This window comes from Aulostomus chinensis, chromosome 2, assembly GCF_037954235.1.
Source record: "Aulostomus chinensis isolate RoL2024-O1b breed Wild chromosome 2, RoL_Achi_v1.0, whole genome shotgun sequence".
In the NCBI taxonomy this organism is placed as follows: Eukaryota; Metazoa; Chordata; class Actinopteri; order Syngnathiformes; family Aulostomidae; genus Aulostomus; species Aulostomus chinensis.
In genome coordinates, this window is record NC_141321.1 from 23747895 (window position 1) to 23768715 (window position 20821).

The window sequence follows — 20821 nt, forward strand, 5'->3', positions numbered from 1 at the left end:
ACAAGAAAACAAATATCTAATTGAAAGCATACGTATCAGCAAGACAAGGTAATTTTTACATTTTGTCTCATTTCAAAATAATCTAATTGAATCAAATGATTAAAGGAAATTGTATGTTTTTCCTTATATTAATGTTTTACATCTTTTTCCAGAGAAATCCAACAGAAAATATTACAAGTCTTGTTTAGTACTCTTTGAGAATTTCTTCTTGGCACATTCTACATACCCACGACAAAACAAGAGAAAGATGGAAGAACTGAAATTCAGAGGAAAGAAAAGGGAAGGAAGACACAGGTAAGAGTACATATACAGCTTCTTGATGTTTACCACCTTTAAATTCTGCTTTATTTGTAGATTATGAATACGCGACATGAAAGGAATTTAAAAACATAGCACATGTATGCATAGCCAACTGAGCCTAGTTACAGTCTTAATTAGCCTGCCTGATCAAATAGATACCAAAGGGAGCAAAAATCTGTTCTGCTGATATTTTCTTTTTTAAGCAACAGAAATCAATCTTGTTCCCTGGGGGCTACTTTTATTTTTATGACTAATGCTGTCTCTGTGCTTTTTGGCAAACTTGATAAGACAAAATTGGCAGTGGACATGATATCTCCTTCACTGTAGAAATTTATTGTGTGAGTAATTAAAACCCTTTATCTGTTTTCAGCCATAAACAACTAGTGTTCTGTCTCGATGCTTTTTGTACCTCAATTCACTATAAACTGGTTACAAAAGAGGGACAACAGTTCCAACAATTTACTGGAATAGAAATCATTACATAATGAAAGTATTTCCTTGTTTCAGGCCAGTATTTATAATTCTTTAACTACCAAAGTTACAAGGGTTAACTTTATAAAGCCATCAAGTGGCCTTTGAAAGGAAGTCAATTTACTCACCATGTACTTTGAGCGAGGCACTTTTAAATTTGATTTCCAGTTCATGCATGCAATCAGAGTGTACTCACCACTTCGTCATTGTCGGATGTTGAATTGTTAGGAGCATGGATACTGCAAATTGATAAAACTCTCTGCAAGGTGATGTATGATTGAGTATTACTAGGTCTCTATTTGGTATAATATACAATAGCAGGAAACAGTTAATTTCCCCTGTGCAAGACAACATCCTCTCAGATACCTACTGCAGTTCTGGGAGCACTGCTTCATTTAAAAGGTTAATTACATACTAGAATTTTAATCACACTTTGCATGTTGGTACTTCAAAATGCTTGGTCAAAGTAATATGCCTTTGCATCAAGGTATTTTCAAATTAATTGAAATATTTACCTATATTTCCCATAAATATCTTATTTTATGTTGTGCCTTCTGCTAAAATATGAGATTAGAGCCTTAATGAGAAAAAAATGACATCACTGTATTACCATTGAATATCGCCAGCAAATCCAAGAGAGCATGTAAATCACTTATGCCTTTTTGTCTAATATCATATTAGGTGTACAGCTATACAATTCAATAACATATTTCAAGAATTACAAAATTTCAAACCTCAGCCATGAAAAACTTGAAAGGAGCAACAACTGACAAGGGTAAAATATTTCAAATATGTACACGAATATTTATAATCATAGAATTATTAATTAAGCCTAGTGGTGCGACAGGAATACTGAAGCTTCGAAAACACATTCTTCAATCCTAACAGAACATACACAAAATGACTTTGTATTATTGTTATTATCATTATTATTGACCAAACTCAAATATGAGCCATACCCTGATCACAGTCTTTTATATATAATTATACATAAACATATATTTATGTAGTCATATATACACATACATATATGTGCGTGTACATATATATATATATATATATATATATATATATATATATAAGTATACAGTATATATACACACATATACACATCCATTTATATATATACATATGTACACACACACACATACATATATATATATATATATATATATGTAATGCCCTATACACAGCAATACAAGAATATGTATATGCTTCAACCCTCATTAAATAAAATAAGTGTAATGACCGAGTAATGAGTAATTTGTGTGGTCAGTTCACTAGAGGGTCACCAATTAAAAAAATAGCTGACACAATCTGCAATTTTCTGAGCAGTTCAGTGGCCAAGAGTAGAATATTAAACATTTCATTATAAATAATAAATGACACTATTAGTCTGCTCAGTTAGGGTTTGAGAAACTCATCTCAAACATACAGAATTATTTTTACTCAATTTTTCCCATACTAAAGGATAACAAAACAAGTACAACAAGCTCAATGAGCATTATTTTAGCCTGGGATAAATTAAATGGAGATCCCATTATGATGCCAGCATGTCTGCATGCATTTATGAAAACTTTAATAGCGAAGAAGACACCAAAAGCCCAGGAGTGTTCGTTCTTAAATTCAACAGACTGACATGGCTAATTATGTAGGGAGTCATGATTGAAGAGAAGAGTGAGTCACTGTGCTAAAACTGCAAAGCAGTTCCACCTGGACTCACTGGTATTTGTGATAATTGCAACAGCAAAGATCACCATGTGTTATCAATTCCCACATTTTAATAAGTGTGATGTACTTGACATGAATTGGAAAGTGGTGGAGGAGGGATCCACTCATTTCCATCTCCACTCTATTCATTGCCTGAATGTCAGTAATTTGGCTTAATGCTCAAAAACACACACGTAACAATATTCAGAGGTACTATGGCAGATCGGTACCAGAACACTTGCGGTAAGTGACAACATTAAAGCAGTCATGGGAAAAAATGAACTAAAGAGACAAAACATGAGGAGTTTATGCGGCACAGCTACAGGGAAGCAAGACCAAAACGTACCCCAAAGACTTTAAACCCCAAAAATATCTTAAATCATTGACTAATGATGGGAAACACAGACAGAAAAGGCCTCCACTTCCACTGATCATAGCCGGCTATGGTTATAATGGTGAGGATGACTGTGGTGGTAGTTAAAGTCACTCACTGTATGTGTCCATGTGTGTTTCAGGGACACATGGGATCCATTCCAGCTCAACCCAATAGGAGCTGAGAAGGAACAAAAGAGAAGATGTTTCCAACTGGCCCAGTACCTAGTGGCTCTTATTGTGGGATTAGCGGTCCTCACCAGTGCCATCATTGCTAAGGTACAGTCATCTGGCTGTCTGTGTCTCTATAGATGTGAATCTTTGTCTTAATCCTCTTTATTATAGATCAGAGTTTTCGATAATGGATCCATCTGCACTTCCACCTCCATTACCTTTCAATGCATTCAATGTTTGCCTCCTTTAGGCTCATTTTTCTCCCTTACACTCAATGATGAATTAGAGGACTACTTCAGCCATGAAACAATGTGTTCCCTCACTATTACTTTCTCTGTCCTATTTCTGAGTCAAAGTAAGTGGTCCCATCTAAAGAGCTGCCTTATTTGTGGACAAATGAGGACCATAATGCAATGCAGTATCTTTCAAGATAATTCACCAAAGTAGAAATGAGTCTCCAGTAATCTTTATGTTTCAGTGGAAGCAGAGCACACTAATAACACTACACTCAGGACCAATGAGTGGAAATGCATTTTCTCTAAATATCTCAAAGAAAAGAGACAGAGAAACATCTCAAAAACGATACATTTTACTTCTGGCTTTCTCTAATCTGCATCTTTCATTACACTGAACATTCGCGTGGTCTCTGTCTAATCAGGGTTCACTCCTGGTGCTGTCAACATTGTCCAGTCCATCTTCAATGCGCAGCCCTAAGGAAAAACAGTTCTACATGCTGATGCTGGTGTTCTGTCTCGTCTGCCCCAACTTCCTGGTGTTCATTAAATCCCTCTGGAGGTGTGCCTTCAAGAGCTTTGTACAACCCAACATGAAGACCATGTCATTTGTAAGTGTCTTAAAACATGCTCTTCTTAAATGTTTATCCTATCAGATACATTTACATGCTCCTCTGCAGATTCACAGGATTTATGAGCTAGGCGACATTTGTGGAGTCATTTTATGAACAAAAGTTAGGCTTTTATTGACCATTACTCTCCGAAGTACACAGTGTGAATCGATTTGCATCTGCATTGTTTACACTGCTACGTGTTTAATAGCGTGCAGTCTCTTTGTATATTACGGCCGCAAAGTATGATTGAAATTGACTTAAACTTGGATACAATATCGTCAGAGGCTTATGCTGCCTGAATGAGTTACGTTTGGTTAGCCCTGTGCAAATAAATGTGGACATATCACATTCAGGCTTTCCGAGTGTTACCAGACAAAACAAAATCAAATTGTGGCATTGAATAAAGACATTTTTAAGGACATTTTATGACAGTCGAATCATTTTATCCAGCCTTTTACAGCTGCTTTTCACATTGCCTGTCAGGAAAAACCTTTTGGGACTGCAAAGCCTCATGTGACAGAAGGAGCTTAAAAACCAGAGACAGCCCTTTCATTGGATAAAAAGTTAGTGCAGACTCAAGATTCTAGGATGAGCCACCAAACATTTGAATTATTATTAAAGGGAGATAAAAGACCAGTACATTTTTTGTAAAAATATTGGACTTTTTTTTCATATATCGTGAGGTAAATGAAAAATTAACACAGAAGACAAAAGACAGAGACAGAGACTTTCCATAACCATCCAGGACTACTCACCTGTATATTTCTATCCATTAAATTACTTTGAGTGGTGTGAAGATACATAAGTAAGCGTCTCTCTCTCTCTCTCTCTCTCTCTCTCTCTCTCTCTCTCTCTCTCTCTCTCTCTCTCTCGCTCACACAGATCTGTGCCATTGAGTGTCTGGTGTCTCTTGGAACCTCAATCCTTGTGCTCATTGTTATGCCCAAACTTGACGTCTTGACTAATCTCTTCTGCAGCGGAGGTGTCTGTATCATCTCTGCAATCCTTCAGATTGTATTCAGACTACAGAGAGAACCTTGGAAAATTATGTTCCCAATCTGCTCCCTCACTCTCACAGTTGCTGGTAACTGTCTTTATAATCATTGCATCTCCAAGATCGTTGACTCTCTCGTTGTCTGTTCTTTCGTTGCTCTCCTAACAAGTCATATAAAGCAGATCTCAATGAGAACCTCCACAGATGCAGGCTGCTGAGAGACACGTGCTTTAATTCAAAATTGAAACAGGCTTCTTTTCTTGCTCATAGCAATTATTTGTTTTGATCCATCAATCCATGTCCTAGATTAGGCCGTGTAGAGGTGAAATGAAAAAAGCAGTAATTTTTCTTTTCCAATAAAATGTTACTCTTTTATCTCTGTTTTCCCCAGTTGTAGAAAACACACTTCAGTCCATAAGAAGTCACTAACTTTCTTGTGACTGTTGAGTTGGGTTTTGCATGCTGAATCTAGCTCAGTAAGGTTTGCAAACTATGACAGCTGATTCATGTGAATGACACACACACAAGTTTTACTTTACTTTCTGTTATGGCTGTCTCGCATGAAATGATCAGATTTGAGCATTCAAACACAATTGCCTGAAGTTTGCAAACACCGCAGTTCAGAGTGTAGCTAAACAACTCACACTGATTAAAATAAGACTTTGATTCGTGACACACTGCAACCTCCAATGTGATGTATGTCTCTCATTAGCAATGCCAGCAATAGCACCAATGCAGTAACTTTTTTTTTATAATTTGCAACGAACAGGTTACTGCCTTTTGGGAATTGACTACTATGTTCGTGTGACATCATATGTGGACAGACAGAGTGATGACTGCTTTGTCTATATCGCCATTGGACTTTTCTCTTCACTCCTCATCTCCCTTTGTTGGTGGGAAAATCCACTGCAAGCTACAAATCGTATGCGGGTACAGTGTTCTGATATGTTCCTGTTCTTTCATCTTTTATCCATCAACTCAGATTTAACAGCGTCATTCACTCCAGCGCTAAAATACATAAAAAATTTTAAGTCCTTCTCTGACCTCTAGCCTCCGTATTTCCTGTGCTGTACATTCACCGAGGGGAAGGAACCCAAGTAAAGGATTTAAAGCTTTAAAATATCAAATACTAATCTTATTTTATAATTGAGTTTTCCCCTTTCTACAATCTCAGTGCTCACCTGGCCACCGCAGACATGTTTTCCTGTATTTGGAAAGAGATGTACGTGGATATTGAACTGTTTTTGTGCTTCTTTATTTGTGGTATTGACTCTGGTCTCTCTGATCTCCTTCCATCTCCCTGCAGGATACATTGACAGAACTGGATGGATTCAGAGACTTTGTGTTTGTCATCAGCAGTATTCTGAGGATAATAGTGATAGGTGATTATCTGCCATCACTGTCTGGAAGACTGATTGAAAAATAGACAAAATGACACACTCTCTCTAAACTAGTGTGTGACAACATATTATTTTGCCGTGCTTTGTTTGTGGAATTCTTATTTGCAATGAGAGCAAACCTTTTTCAGATAAAAATTACAGACGACAATAATCAGTGGACGTTCTCCAGCTTTGCCGAAGGCCTGAAATTGTTTTTTGAATTTAGTTATTGTGTGCATTACACGTGTAGAATTTTCTATGTAGTACAACTCAACAGTATTATTTCACGAGTTTTATCCTCAATTTCCTTCTATATACATAAAACCCACTGTCTCACACTGCAAGTCTATTGTATTATAAGTTTTTTATATTATATTACTTGAAACTTTGTTTTCATATTGTATTTAATTACCGCTAAAAGTATTCACCTTGATGTCACTGCTGTATTTTATTCATTTGTAGGAGGTGTGTACCTGCTCAACCATGTCTTGATTGAGAAGACTGTCATCTTGTCTAACTTTAAACTACAGAATGACGACTGGGAATTGTTACAGATAGGACTGGTGCTGTTCTTCTTACAGGTAGGAAGGAGAAAACGTTGATTGAAATATAAAAATAATAGGGTTTAAACCTAATATTTAATCAAAATGTATTCTTTTTAACTTCATTTTAACCAGTTAAAAAAAATGAAAAGACATTTTTATTTACAATGATGACCTGGAAAAGAGGCATCAGAATAGGGTTAACTACTTGCTTTACTAGATATTTAATGGCTCAAAGAAGATAATGCCTAAATTATATCAGCTAGTTAAATAAGTCTTTAATTTTTTTAACTTATTTGACTAAAACAAAAGACCTATATCAATGTAGTAGTCCTCTTAGGGCACTAATGTGACTACTGTTTCTACTCAGGCATTCTGCTCAGCAGCCTGCCACTGGTTCGGAGTTGTGGCTTGCAAGATTCATGCAGTCAGGATGAGTTTTGCTCTGCCAGTGTGTTGCACAGGACCTGCAGTACTGGTGTTAGGACTGGTACTATTCATTACCCAGGCACAAAAACTGGACGGAGCAGAACATGGGAGCATCACAGGTGAGTTTATTGCGCAAAAATCCTCAGTCTCATTATTTATTGGTTAATTTTTGTATGTGAATAAACCTGCTGGCTGTAAGATGCAATACTAACATCCTCAACCTTTATTCTTTTATTGCAGCATTTTGTGAAAGCTTGGTTGTCCTGAGCCAAAAAAACACCACCCCTGTGGTCTTACTAGAAATCACCAGGAGCATCTGCCGCACCTCACTCAACAGGTACAAATACTTAGGCTACGTACCATGTGGATGATGTGGATTGTGTTTAACAACATCTATGTATAGATTTATATACATTTTGCCCCAAATTTTAATTGATTATTTGATTGACAGCTACTACTTGCAATGGCCTTTTTCCATGCTGGCACTTGAGGGAGTGTGTATGTGGTCAGGCTTTGTCACATGTACTTACTATGTATGGAAGATCAAGGTATTAATATGAACACACACACACACACACACACACACACACACACACACACACACACACACACACACACACACACACACACACTCACACACACACAGTATTCATAACAACCATTTTGAATCCAGCCACAATTTTAATATCATTAGAATGAGTGCAACTTCCTTTGAGATGCTGAAGAATTTACAACTTTGAATTAGATGAACATGGAAACTGAGTGTGAAACTATTGGGAATGTAATTGTTCAAGTGTGAGTGTGAGACTGCAAGAGAGTCAACATTACAACATAATACATTCCACATTTTTAAAAAAATGTTATAAATACTTGTAAAGTCTTACACTTAAAAGCATCTTTGGTCCACCACCCCGCAGGTCCAGCGTATAGAGAGAACATCTCAGCTCTTTGTCCGTCGTCTCTATGAATCTGCTTTCATTGACTTGTCTCTGCTACTCAACACCAAGATGAAGGTGCCCCGAGCCCGAAACCAGGAGAGGTGAGAGGGATCTTAGAGGATTGTCCCCAGTCTAATTTCAAGATATTTGAAAATGTCACTTCGAGCTCTAAATCATTAACAGGGTAATAATCAATAAAAACAATGCCAGAGATGTGTTGACACACACAATATAGGATATTATGGGCCTATGCTGATGCCGATATTAAGGAGTAAAAATTTTTTCCATAACAATTAATTGGACAACAATGCAAGGAGATATAATAACTCCAATATTTTTTGCATTGGCTCGTTAGTTGGATTTGCTTATTGTATGAAATGGACAATATTCCCCACAGTTAAAATTCACTACCTGATATTTCTTCTCTCCACTCTTCCTTACAGCCATGACGACATCCAGAGCTGCGTGATCTATCTGTGTGCTACCATGTGGCATGAGACCTATGATGAAATGCTAAAAATTCTGACCTCCATGTTCAGGTTTGAAACACTGCTGTCATTGAATCACATGAAACCAAGGCAGCAAAGCAATGCTTCTCAGCACTGTACAGTTAAAATGAAAAAATGCACATCTAGCCTGGAGATTTTTTTGCTTGTTTCAGATTGGACCGCTATCGTGGTGATCCTAAGGAGGAACATAAGGACTGTTTTGACTTTGAGTGTCACATTTATGTGGATGATGCCTTTATGACTGAAAAAGAGACTGGGAAGAGGCTGGTTAATTCATATGTCAATGACTTGACCCATGTTGTCATTGAGGTTTACAGGTGAGAATATCTATCCATCAACCTCAAGATACATAAACATACATAAAATCACTCCAATCATCTATCAATCCATCAATCCATCCAGGGTGTTTACCAACAAAGAGCCAGATGACGTGTCAATCATTGAGACTCCGTATGGTGGCAGGCTAATGTTTGTTTTGCCAGAAGGCAACATGCTCTACATTCACTTAAAAGACAAAAGTCTCATCAGGAACAAGAAAAGATGGTCCCAGGTATGTTTTCAATGGTGGTTTGTATCCATGTATTTCCATATATATGTCTAAATTAGGAATGCAACGATGTACTTGACATGGATTTGATTTGTTTACACTAAAGTTAATATCAATATGGATTTTCCTAATCCGAAGAAAATCAGCACTAGACTTCCCTATTACCAGTAGATGAGTTTTGCTTTCTGTTTTTTCCCCTGATGTGGTGAGTCTGCTTGATGTTTGTTGGTGCTTCAGTCAAAATGCTACAAATTATACAGTCGATAAAATAATGTCTTTTATCTGTAAAACTTTCCTTTTAACAAATGTCATGCCATGTCTCTTGTATCAAACAAAGTTTCAACTGGACAAAACATCTCTGAAGCTGGGATACATTTTCACACATTTTTGTACATAATTGTTTTTTAGATAATGTACCTATATTATCTCCTTGGCTGGAAGGGCTACATTTCCAAGAACCCTCAGAAGATCACTGTAAGACTTTTCTGCCTTCTTTGCAAAATATGTACATAGCCATACGTTGAAATTGGAATATGTTTATCAAATATTCAATTATTAACATCTATCTTGCTTTTTTTTTAAGCGCCAAAATAACCCATGCAGAGCCAGTTTGGTCTCTATGGATGGAGAAATTTTCCTGTTGCCACAGTATGACAATGACAACAAGAGAAAATTCATTTCAGATGACAACACATATATCCTCGCTCTGGACGGAGATACTGACTTCCAACCTAAAGCAGTTATTCTGTTAGTAGACAGGTACGTTGTTTTTTTTCTGTCATTCTGCCATAAAAGTTCAACAGATATCACTCTACTGCAGGGGGACTGCAAAACAGGTGTCGTTTTGTCACTAGTAAGCCAGTTGTGAGGACAGAATGTCAGTTTTTATTTACAACAGTGTAATTTAAACATGCACTTTGATTGACAGGTTGAGGATGTATTATAATGTAGGTGCAGCCTGTGGACGAATCCATCCGACTGGTATGGGTAAGTAATTATAATTACGAATTATTAAGTAAGTAAGTTAGTATTTTGTTTTTGTTCAGGGCACAGAGGCTCAGTAGTCTGGGACCGCATGCATCTGAAGCTAATGCTGTTAAATGGTCAATTTTGATAAAATAGGCATTGTTACTGCAATGGTTACGAATGTTATTCACCATATTTCCTCAAAAGATTTGACAGTAGGTTTTTTGGGGGGGGGGGTACTCCCCTGTCTTCGCTTATCTAAACCCTTCAACGTAAGCTCTATTCTCATAACACAATTCATCGAAATCCATTCAGAACTGACAATCGTATTCTCCTCCTCTCACTATTCAAAACAAGTTCAATGGTTTTAAGATGCAACATTTAAGGTGGCGGTCATTGTCTTGCTGCAGCATCCTGTGCTAGATTCTTGTTTTCATCACCCTGTTAATGTGACAACTCAGGAATATCATTTCACCCTTCATATTTCCTCCCCCTCTTAGTCACTTTTCTCTATCATTGTCTCTGCTCTCCATCCTGCTTGTCTAGGTCCAATGGTGTGGTACCAGAAGTTTGAGTATGCTGTAGGCCACTGGCTACAGAAGACAGCAGAGCACGTGTTCGGGTCTGTGCTTTGTAGTCCCGGGTGTTTCAGTCTGTTCAGAGGTTCAGCCTTGATGGACGACAACGTGCTGAAAAGATACACGACTACTGCAACAAGAGCTTCAGAATATGTGCAGTATGACCAAGGTTGACACACACCAAAACTAGCAAATGGAACAACTCTTCACACTGATTCTCTCCAATTTATGCAGCATGTTATTCACTTTTGTAGGGGAAGATCGCTGGCTGTGTACTTTGCTGCTGCAGCAAGGTTGGCGTGTCGAATACAATGCCGCATCTGATGCATATACCAACTCACCACAGGAATTCAAAGAGTTTTACAACCAGAGACGGCGATGGGGGCCCTCTACACTGGCCAACACACTGGACCTCCTGCATAGGTCAGTACATACACTTTGTATGTGTTTACTTGATTTTATGCAGTCATACCTACAGGTCAGTATGAACTGTTTTGTTGTGATGTACATTGCAGTGGTTCAGAGACAGTGAAGAGGAACACCTCCATATCCAGGCTGTACATCTTCTACCAGATGTTCACTGTTGGTTCCTCCATCCTTGGACCAGCATCTGTGACTCTTATGGTAGCAGGTACATGAGGCATTCAAGTTCTCTTGCCACATGGTAGTTGTTCTTCTATTCAGTTTTACCTATATTTTGTGTTTAAATTCATAAAAGCAATGTTGTGTGACTCAGAGATGCACACATCCAGTATTATGGCCCTGCCCAATGCAAGAACTTTCCACTGGAGTGTTATTTTTCACAATCAATTGTCCTCTTTTCTTACACTCTAGTTACATATGGGAATGCAAAATTAATGCTGACAAACCCTTGTTCTGGGTGGTGACTCATTTCCAAAAGAATAAGTGTAACAGCAATTCCAACATTAATTATATAGTCTTAATATATCTTCATCTCCTGGCATCTTCCTCTGAATGTACTCCTCTCTGTCTCCTCCTGCCAGGTGCTTTCCAGTTTGTCTTCCAAATGGCTGGTACACTTTCCATCATCGTTGCGAGCATTCCTCCCGTGTTGTACATCATTGTCTGTTTTGTTGCCAAGCCCAATAACCAAATAACAATCGCTGCCATTATGAGCATTCTGTATGCCTTCCTCATGACAGCGTCCTTATTTTCTATTATCGGTAGGTAAAATCTTATTGTGTTTGTGGACTTTCTCTAATTATTAGTTGTGATACATGCCCCGCCCCTCTGTTTTAGGCGATATGGTGATTCAGGGCACCTTCCTCACCCCGACTGGTCTATTTTTGGTTTCTATGACAATCATGTACATGGTGACAGCGATCCTACACCCTGAGGAGTTTGGTATGGTACTATGAGTTTACTAAAATAAAAATTCACTTTTTTCGTATGAGTTAAGTTACATTACATTCTTGTTTCCTCTTCCAGGGATGATCATCTACGGTCTGATGTATTTCATCTGTATCCCCAGTGGATACCTTCTACTCACCATCTACTCACTGGTTAACATGCACATTGTGTCCTGGGGCACAAGGGAATCCAATAAGTAATGCATTAATCATTTCTAACAAAAGTTTGAGATCATTTTTTCCATAGATCTTTACAATAACTACCTGGTTTAATTTCTAATCATAAAGAAATTGCAAATCCCCATTTTCGAGAAACTAATCAAGTAATATTTATAGAAAATCTGCTGATTGACTTGTCAGGAGTTATGGTGGAATTGGGACTTATATATAATACTAGTGAATGAAAGCACTCGCAACATGGGCTTGATCCCTGAACAAGGCAGCAGCAGACAATGATGGTAACAGCAGTAGATAATAGAAAATGGATGTGAAGGATAGATTTAACATGAAAACATTTTATTCAATTGAGGAACACTGACAATGCTGCTATCAGATGACGAACGAGGCCTGAAGAATAAATCTAACATTAAAGCAGCTATAGCAAACTCAATCATGCAAAAGGGTGAGCTGAATGTTTGATGGGTTCATGATGCTGCAGCTATTCCAAATTTGTGTTAAGCAAATCTTTCAACTCATCTATCCATTAAGGACTACTTATCAGTTCAGACCGCAGTTGGAGCAGGATAGTTTTCAACAAATATTCACCTGTCCAGAACTGGAACACAAATAATGAAGAGTGATTGTATTATAATTCATGCTAATGCATCTTAAATAAGCACTCTATTTGTCTGCATTACTATGTGCGGATGTTGTTTCTGACTGTCCCTACTTCTCTCTGTCAGGGGCGGTGAGGAGGTGAAAAAGAAAAATAATATTCTGTGTGACAGAAACTGTAAACTCTGCTGCTGGGACCTTAAGTTACAGGTACTGGTGAAGGCTGTTGACACACCTTGATGTGCATGTTTAGCCATTGATGGATGGATGAATTCACTGTGTCATGTTCATCTATAGATAACCCAGGAAACTGAGAATCTGATGGTTCAGCAAATCACAGGCCAGGCTATCAAGCAAGCCACTCCTGCTCCAGTAACCCACCAGGAAACAACTCAACAGGAAGCCTCAAATTTGCAGCCACAAACTAAACAGGACACTGCTGCAGAAGAAGCTGACAATGGAGCTAAGCAACCCACAGTTGATACGCAGAAAGGGAAGGAAAGTGACACTACGTCAATTGACAGGTATTTTTGCTTCATCATCTGTTAAGTCACTCAGCCCAACTGTGATGGCATCGCTCACGCAAAGATCTGACACACCCTTGCACAAAATGCAGAAACACATGACATTTTGTTGAAAGGGATAGTTCAGCCAAAAATGAAAATGCAGTCATCATCTACTAATTGTCATACCAACAGAAAGTTGGGTGAAGTTTCTTTGGTCCACCAAACACTGGAGTTTCATTTGATGGTTTTATCATATATTTTTCACTTCATGTGTTTGGGAGAGCACTGCGACGCCTTTTCCTGTGAAACTTGAAATGGGAAATCCATGTGTCCAATCAGTCACAAACGTGTCTGTGTTTGTGTGTATGGTGATGACAGCATTGAGAAAAAGAGCATATCGCGGAGCACACCTGACACGGATTATGAAGAGGACGAGGAGGATGATGATGATGATGATGATTCCAACCTGATTGGAAGTCTGGAGAATATAGAGGAGCTTCCTCCAAGTGGTGAGACATTTTTAACTGTTTATGGATCAGTGACAAATAAAACTTGGTGAGATGAGCAATGAAAGCATGCATCAAGTTTGCTCAAATGAACATTGTGTTCTTATGGTGGTTTCATGACATTTGAAATGACATTTGCAATGTTTATGTCAAAAGGAAGACAGACTACTGTCTCATACTGTATCATGAGGTCTCACCACCAAAGAATGAGAAATAATAGTGTATCCAACTAGTGTAATTAACTATACTCAGAAAATAATTACATTATTTTTCAATATCGCATAAAGATTAAACTTCTTTAGGATAATCTCTAAAATGTTAGTTCCAAGATTGAGTTTGTGATGTATATTTAAAACTTGTACGTTTTCTAGGTAATCTTTGGCAAATTTTGTGCAAATAGTAAAAAAATAAAAAATATGTAACTGCACTGCAAAAGTGGATAAGACTTTGACACATTCATTTACCTGAATAGGATCTTTTGAGTCAGAATAAAATGACTGTATATTGTGTTGTCTAAGGTTATTAGATGACATTATTTTTACATTGAGGGATAAAAAAAAAATATTTTAAAACTGTGCATTTTAATATTTCAGCAACACTTCTCCAATGAATGATTGAGGTCATTTAAAGCTGCAGTTCATGTTCAATAGCAGGTGTCACTGTTTACATATTTAACTATGCTGATTTGTCCTAAATGCTGCATACTGCTGCACTGGACATAGTCTCCACAACAAACCATGTCAATGTTGGGGTGCATGTTTGTGTGTGTACCTAGACTGGGTGAACCCGGTGAAAGAAGAGTTTCTGAAAAAGCTGACATATGCCAACCTGAAGAGGAATTTACAAGAACAAATACGGTAAAGAATTGACCGCATTTTACAGGGAAAAGCACACTTGTTTGGTTCTCTCTCTCTCTCTCTCTTTTTTTTTTTTAGTTCTTAACTGGCTTTTTTCAAAATACCTGCAAAAAGTGTTGTTGTTCATTGAATGTTTGCGTGTGTGTTTGTGTCTCTTGTCCTTTCCTTGACCTCAGATACACTCTCCGTAATAAAAACCAGGAAGATGTGTGTGAAGAGCTGGTCTTAATGTTAACAGACACTCTTCATGGAGAGCTACAAGGAGTGGGACCTGAAGATATTTTGCCAGAAAGCCATTTAGAAGAATTACAACACGCTTTGACAGAGCAGGTAAAATAACCATGATGATGATGATGATGACGACGATGATGGGTGCAACACCACTGATTTGATTTGGTCTGCCGACTCCAGATTTCTATATTACTTATGCTTAGCAGATCTGCTCCAAAATATAATGGCTTTTTCCAAGGCCTACCCTTTAAACCCCTTCACCTAGGGTAGTGAAAATCAGCGTGGTAGTTTTTGCATACACCTGTTCAAAGATGGACAAAGATCAGTAATACTGACCTTTTCTTCCTCCCAGGCTCGACGCACCCTTAAGACCAGCCGCATGGAAAGGTTAGAGAAGAGAGTGAAGAGGGCCATCGAGAAAACACTCACTGCCCCGCAGGTGCAGAAACTGGATGAGGTAATATCCTAATTCTCTCTGGCATTGAGAGAGAAAAATATTCTGCAGTTAACAGGGATTAGATGGCACTGCTAAAAGCTCTTTACTATTGTCCAAAAATACAAATAATAACATAACATAAATGGGTCATCAATAAAGGAGAGGGGGAAAAGTCAAGTATAGCAGTGGGGAATTGTAAATGTTTAAACAGTCTTAGTTTTAGTTTTACACTCACTCTAATTCTATTAAAGTTGTTGCTCTGTGTGTGTGTGTGTGTGTGTGTGTGTGTGTGTGTGTGTGTGTGTGTGTAGGGTGAGCAGGATTTCTGGAACAAGTTACTTGAGCGCTACTTGAAGCCTATCGTAGACACTAAAGCACATCTGGAGGAGGTCACCAGAGAACTCAAGTCACTGCGCAACAAGGTCAGTTGTCAGCAATTCCTGTATAAATATGGATAGAAATTACAGAAATTTTTGCTCGGACAGACAACCATGAGTTTGTGTTGGAAGAGAGCCTCCTGATGGGACAAATGCAATACAAGATAATCAAACAGAGAATCAGTCAATGAATCTGTCAGTTTACGTAGCAAAATATGCAACAATAAGTTCAGAGAATGCAAACAGGTTGCCCCAATCAAGCAAGAGCCCAAAGCCATTCATGTCTACCACCAATGCACAGAGGAGCACTCCTTCCAATATGAAGGAGCCATAGAACCATTTATTCTTGGAAAAGTGCCTTATAATGTGCCTGTATAAACACAGGGCTTCATGCATGAATGTTTTCTTATTTCTCTCATCATTTAATCTTTTTCTTCATTTTTTTTCCCAAATATTCAAGATCTACATTTGAATTAGAGCCACAGGAGTTTAAATACTAATACCAGTATAGATGTTTGACAGTTTTAAAAGCCCTGGACCAGGTTGAAAATTCTTACTCTATCAACAGTACACCTTTGGCCCACAAGAGGGAGCTGCTTCTACCACACTTGTTCTTCCACTGGGCTTTGCCAGCTCAGAACAAATGTCTGGCTGAACCAGTTATAATTGTGCTATAATAGAAAAAAACACCAAACGATAGCACACCGACATTAGAGGGAGCAGAGAGTGCAGACTGAAATAATCACCCATTTGCAAGCTATACTAACAAAGTTTCAACCTGAAGCCAACCGCAATAAATCAATTCTTGAGGGACCGAGCTACAAAAACAGACCACAGCTTTATAAAGTTTTTTAAAATGTGTATATTGTTTTATGGATGAGAGAAAATAAAAAATAATGAGATTCAATAAAGTGATGTGGAAATAGGGAGGCTCACTGAAGCACAAATTAGCTCCTCTCATGATTTAAAGATCAGACCTATTGTGAATTAGGTCATGATGATTTGTTTGTTACTTTCAAAAAATGGGTTCTCGGAAAAAAGTGCATTCTCTGTTAAAATTTCTGTTCATTTGAAATGCACACTCAAACTTTAGTGTCAAGTTGCCCAGTAACATTTCAAGTAATGCTTCATCCAAATGTGCAATTTGCATTTCAATGACCTTCAGTTAGGTGTCTTGAATTCACAAAAATGTTTTCTCCCCTGCATGACTTCTTTGTGATTCAAGAAGTCAGAAAATGTCAGTTCATTGCAACCATGAAAGAGCTTATTTGTCTTGATGCTGAAGTTGGGTCAAATCAAGGTTTTTGTGGTTTATTGAGCAAAGGCCTGGATGCAGAAAACTTGGATTACCCCAGACAATGCATTTGAGAGTTTATAAACTGATGTTTTGGGCTGTTGTTAGTGCTGGGGCTCCAAAAACAAAAATGTGACTTTTATCTTCTGGCTTCTGGAGCCACTTCTAAGTCATCCAGGGGGCGATAACATCGCCGAGTTCAACACATTTAACTCTTGAGTAATTGAAACGCAAGTTACACTTTAAAAGTAAACTATCATTAAAATGTTCTCATTATTTGTATATTGAATATAGAAACATTATTCTTCTTTGACTCCGCAGGCTGTATTCCTTTATTTCATCATCAACGTGCTGTGGGTGGTTGCGACCTTCTTCCTGCAGGCCATTGGAAGTGATGTCATCAGCATCAAGATCCCTAAATACTATCCAAATGGAAGTGAATCTGGAGATTTCCTCAAGGTTGAGACACACACACACACACACACACCTAAATGCAGTGACATCATACTAGATCTGCCACATCAGCTGTCATGCCTGCAGTTTACCATATACATTGTTGTGTTGACAGGTGGAGCCTCTCAGTTTGATGTTCCTGTTGTCTTTTGCAATTCTCCTTATCATCCAGTTCATCGCCATGCTATATCATAGGTATACACACACACACACACACACACACACACACACACACCCTACTCTCATAACTTCAGAATTTTCTTTTCATCAACAACAACAACAAAAAAAACCTGATTCAACAATAGGTACTGAAGATTTTCCCTACCACATCTATTTTTTTAATGTTCATCAGCTTGTAATTCATTGTCTGCGTCTCGGCTTGCAGGATCTACACTCTCATCCACGTTGTATCCTACCGCAGTACAGAGAAGGACTACAAGCAGAGAGATGACGTGAGTACCTCAAACTCTTATAAAAAACACATGTAAGTTTTTGGGGGTTTTTTTTCCCTTTACTGTGACTTGAATCCTTGTCCTTGAGGAAACTGAAATCACGACTGAGGGCAAGATGGTTTAGAGAGATGCCGCTGTTGCTTGGCTCCTGCTGGACAGGTCGTTTAGCCTGAGGACCTATTTGCTCAGAATAGAAGGGTTGAAAGGAGGGATATTCACTTGGTTTCTAATCTAAAACTTTACCATTCTATGCCACCACACCCCAATACTCTGGTTCCTGAAAAATACTGCAGGCAATTTAGCTAAAGAGATTAAACATTACAAAAACAAAAAGGGAAATAATGTGTTTCAAAGAGAGAGAAAATGAAAGTAAGCCTGGTATAGAGTAATACTAGAGTATTTGAGTTTCAGAGGACAACAGATTAGTTAAACCAAGAGTTCATCGTCTCTGTTCAACCATTATTGAATACAAATGATCTTAAACATTACTAAAAGTTTGGGTTTTCTTTTTGTTTATCTTTAAAATATCGTAATAATTAATTTTAAAAGGCAAATTACTTCAATTTCTTTTATCACAATGCTTTAGTCTCTCATATTCCATCCCAAACATCAGCAGCAAGACTTCACAAAGACTCCAACAAACACAACTCCATTTACATGCATGTAATGTTTTCCTTTGCAAGTTAATTATCACAGCTAATTGCAACTGCCAGACCAGACAATCGACGCGTGCTTCAAGCAAACACAAGCACTTAGCCCAATTCATGACTTGAATAAAAAATAACCCGTAATGAATTCAAGCAAACTTCGTCCAGGATGCCAATTCCAATATCACCGCTTAAGTACAGTAAAGTTAGGTTCATTGACATCCAGCAGCCTCATCAACCACCACAGAGGGGGGGGGGGGGGTTTAATGTGACTTGTCCTGGTGTGGTCAATTTCTTTACTCCCAAGAGCATGTCCAGCCCTGAGGTAACTTAGTGGCCCTCCACATTTTGATACGTTTTATTTTTTTATTAGCAAACAAGTCTCACGAACCGACAGAAACTGCCAGTCGCGCGAGGGCACTCCTAGCTAGCTAAACTTTGCACGTAGCACACCCGGGGTAATTCACCGCTCTCAATTTGTCCAGTTCGATCGAAGTTTCTTGTCTTTAGGATTGCAGCAACTGCGTAAAGGCCACTTTGTATTTCAGCAAATAAATTTAGCGGCTTAATATATCAAAAGCAAACTTTACCTGCAATTGGTTAGACATGACGTCATTAAACTGCGCGCTTTCAACGGCGTTTTCAACCACAGGTGCACCGATATCTTAAGAAAGAAGAAAATAGTGAAGAAAAAAAAAAAGAGTACTTAAGAAGTGTTTTTGTTTTGTTGCTCATTGGAAAGACTAATTTATCGATAAAGTTGGTATGAAAATAAATATTTTAACATTCTGTTACCTCTGCGTGAAACTCCTTCGGCTCCAGTACACTGCTTGAGTATGTCACTTTTTAAATGTACAATTTAATATAGGATTTAAGAAGTAGTTTCGGAGTAGAATGACATGGCATGTAGGCATTTATGTACAATTCATATTACATCACCTTATTTATGTAGACTAAGCAAGCTATGAAAGGGGTTTTATTTAAATTTGTATTAATCTGAATTAACGCACCTGAAACAAAAACAGTCATGGAAATACGTAGCACACCTACGGCATTTCTTTCCACAATGCAATAAGAGAGTGTTTATTTTCTCACCTGTGCATCTCAATGAGATCATTTCTGTTTGTCCCTTTCTGTTGTCTAGGAGGAGGAGGAGGATGATGGAGGCTTGACCCTGGAGAACCATACAGCCAATGGACTTTTCATCACCAGCGATGACCTGTAGTCACTCTGTAGTCACTGGTTTACAAATCGCATCACTTTTCTCAGCTTCCACAGAACTCTTAACACATAGCAATGATTTCAAAGCATGGAGTGCACTTTAACAGTCTTTTTGTGACAGACCATCGACCAACCCATTTAAATTCCATGGAAATTATCAAGCTTCTCTTGCCAGGGAGGCAAATGGCATGAAGAAAATCAATTTAAGCTTTTGTCAACAATATAAATTGAGTTATCAATAGGACATGAGCTCAAGTTTGCACTCTTTAAATTAAAAAAAAAATTTAAATGTACATGGGCGTAAGACTTTAATTTACTTCATTGTTCTCATACAAATACAAGGTCTACCAAGAGTGTGTTACCGATTGTAGATTCATGAGAGAAAAAAAACTTACCAGGATTGCTTTGACAGTCTTCGGCAACAGGGTAAATGTCTGGAGACTTAATGATAGACAGCCTATGTTTGTGCCACATGCAACTGTCAGTGGTTTTGAAGCTTGCTTAAATTAAATAATTAATTCATTATACCTTGGAGGAGATACACTTTGGACACTGGGGAAAAATGTAAGAAAGACAGTATAATGTGTTTATTTTTGGACTGTCAAAATATTTGTGTAAAATACCTGTGTGGAATCCATGGAAGTAGGGGCAAACCTTGCAATTTGTATATGTATTTGAACTTCTTAATGTAAACTTCAATGTTGAGCACTGGAATCTAAGTTGTATGGATTAAAAATGCAATATTGCCCATTAAATATTGTGAGAATTGTTTGAACACTGTACTGTTAAATTCAATATTGCATCCGTGTAACTGGGCTACTTGTATTCATTTATGTGAAGAGAATTTGCTCATAAAAATGAAAACTGCATGGAGAAAAACCAAAACAAAATTTGCATATAATTATTGGATGATGTGCATTCTTCGATTTCTGTCTATGTAC

At 37.9% G+C, this 20821-nt stretch overlaps 1 protein-coding gene and 1 long non-coding RNA gene across 2 annotated transcripts; one reads left to right on the forward strand and one right to left on the reverse strand.

The window, feature by feature from the left end:
- The first annotated feature begins 247 nt into the window (after nt 1–247).
- Nucleotides 248–20745, forward strand: chs1 (chitin synthase 1). Its single transcript, XM_086194994.1, has 34 exons — nt 248–294; nt 2997–3132; nt 3686–3871; nt 4757–4958; nt 5638–5798; nt 6175–6250; nt 6710–6828; nt 7160–7337; nt 7459–7555; nt 7670–7766; nt 8136–8257; nt 8600–8695; nt 8818–8982; nt 9068–9215; nt 9621–9686; nt 9796–9971; nt 10141–10199; nt 10725–10925; nt 11011–11179; nt 11272–11387; nt 11761–11940; nt 12017–12121; nt 12206–12323; nt 13029–13110; nt 13198–13424; nt 13785–13915; nt 14688–14769; nt 14946–15099; nt 15353–15457; nt 15748–15858; nt 17429–17566; nt 17676–17755; nt 17946–18012; nt 19810–20745. Exons 1-34 carry the CDS (start codon nt 248–250, stop codon nt 19882–19884), a joined length of 4272 nt encoding a protein of 1423 aa, XP_086051120.1. The 3' UTR covers nt 19885–20745.
- Nucleotides 17705–19889, reverse strand: LOC147269487 (uncharacterized). The gene is made up of 3 exons (XR_015111448.1): nt 19755–19889; nt 19250–19323; nt 17705–17744 (listed from the first exon to the last, which is right to left on the reverse strand). It is a non-coding gene; the product is annotated as an uncharacterized LOC147269487 (long non-coding RNA).
- Nucleotides 20746–20821: the final 76 nt, after the last annotated feature.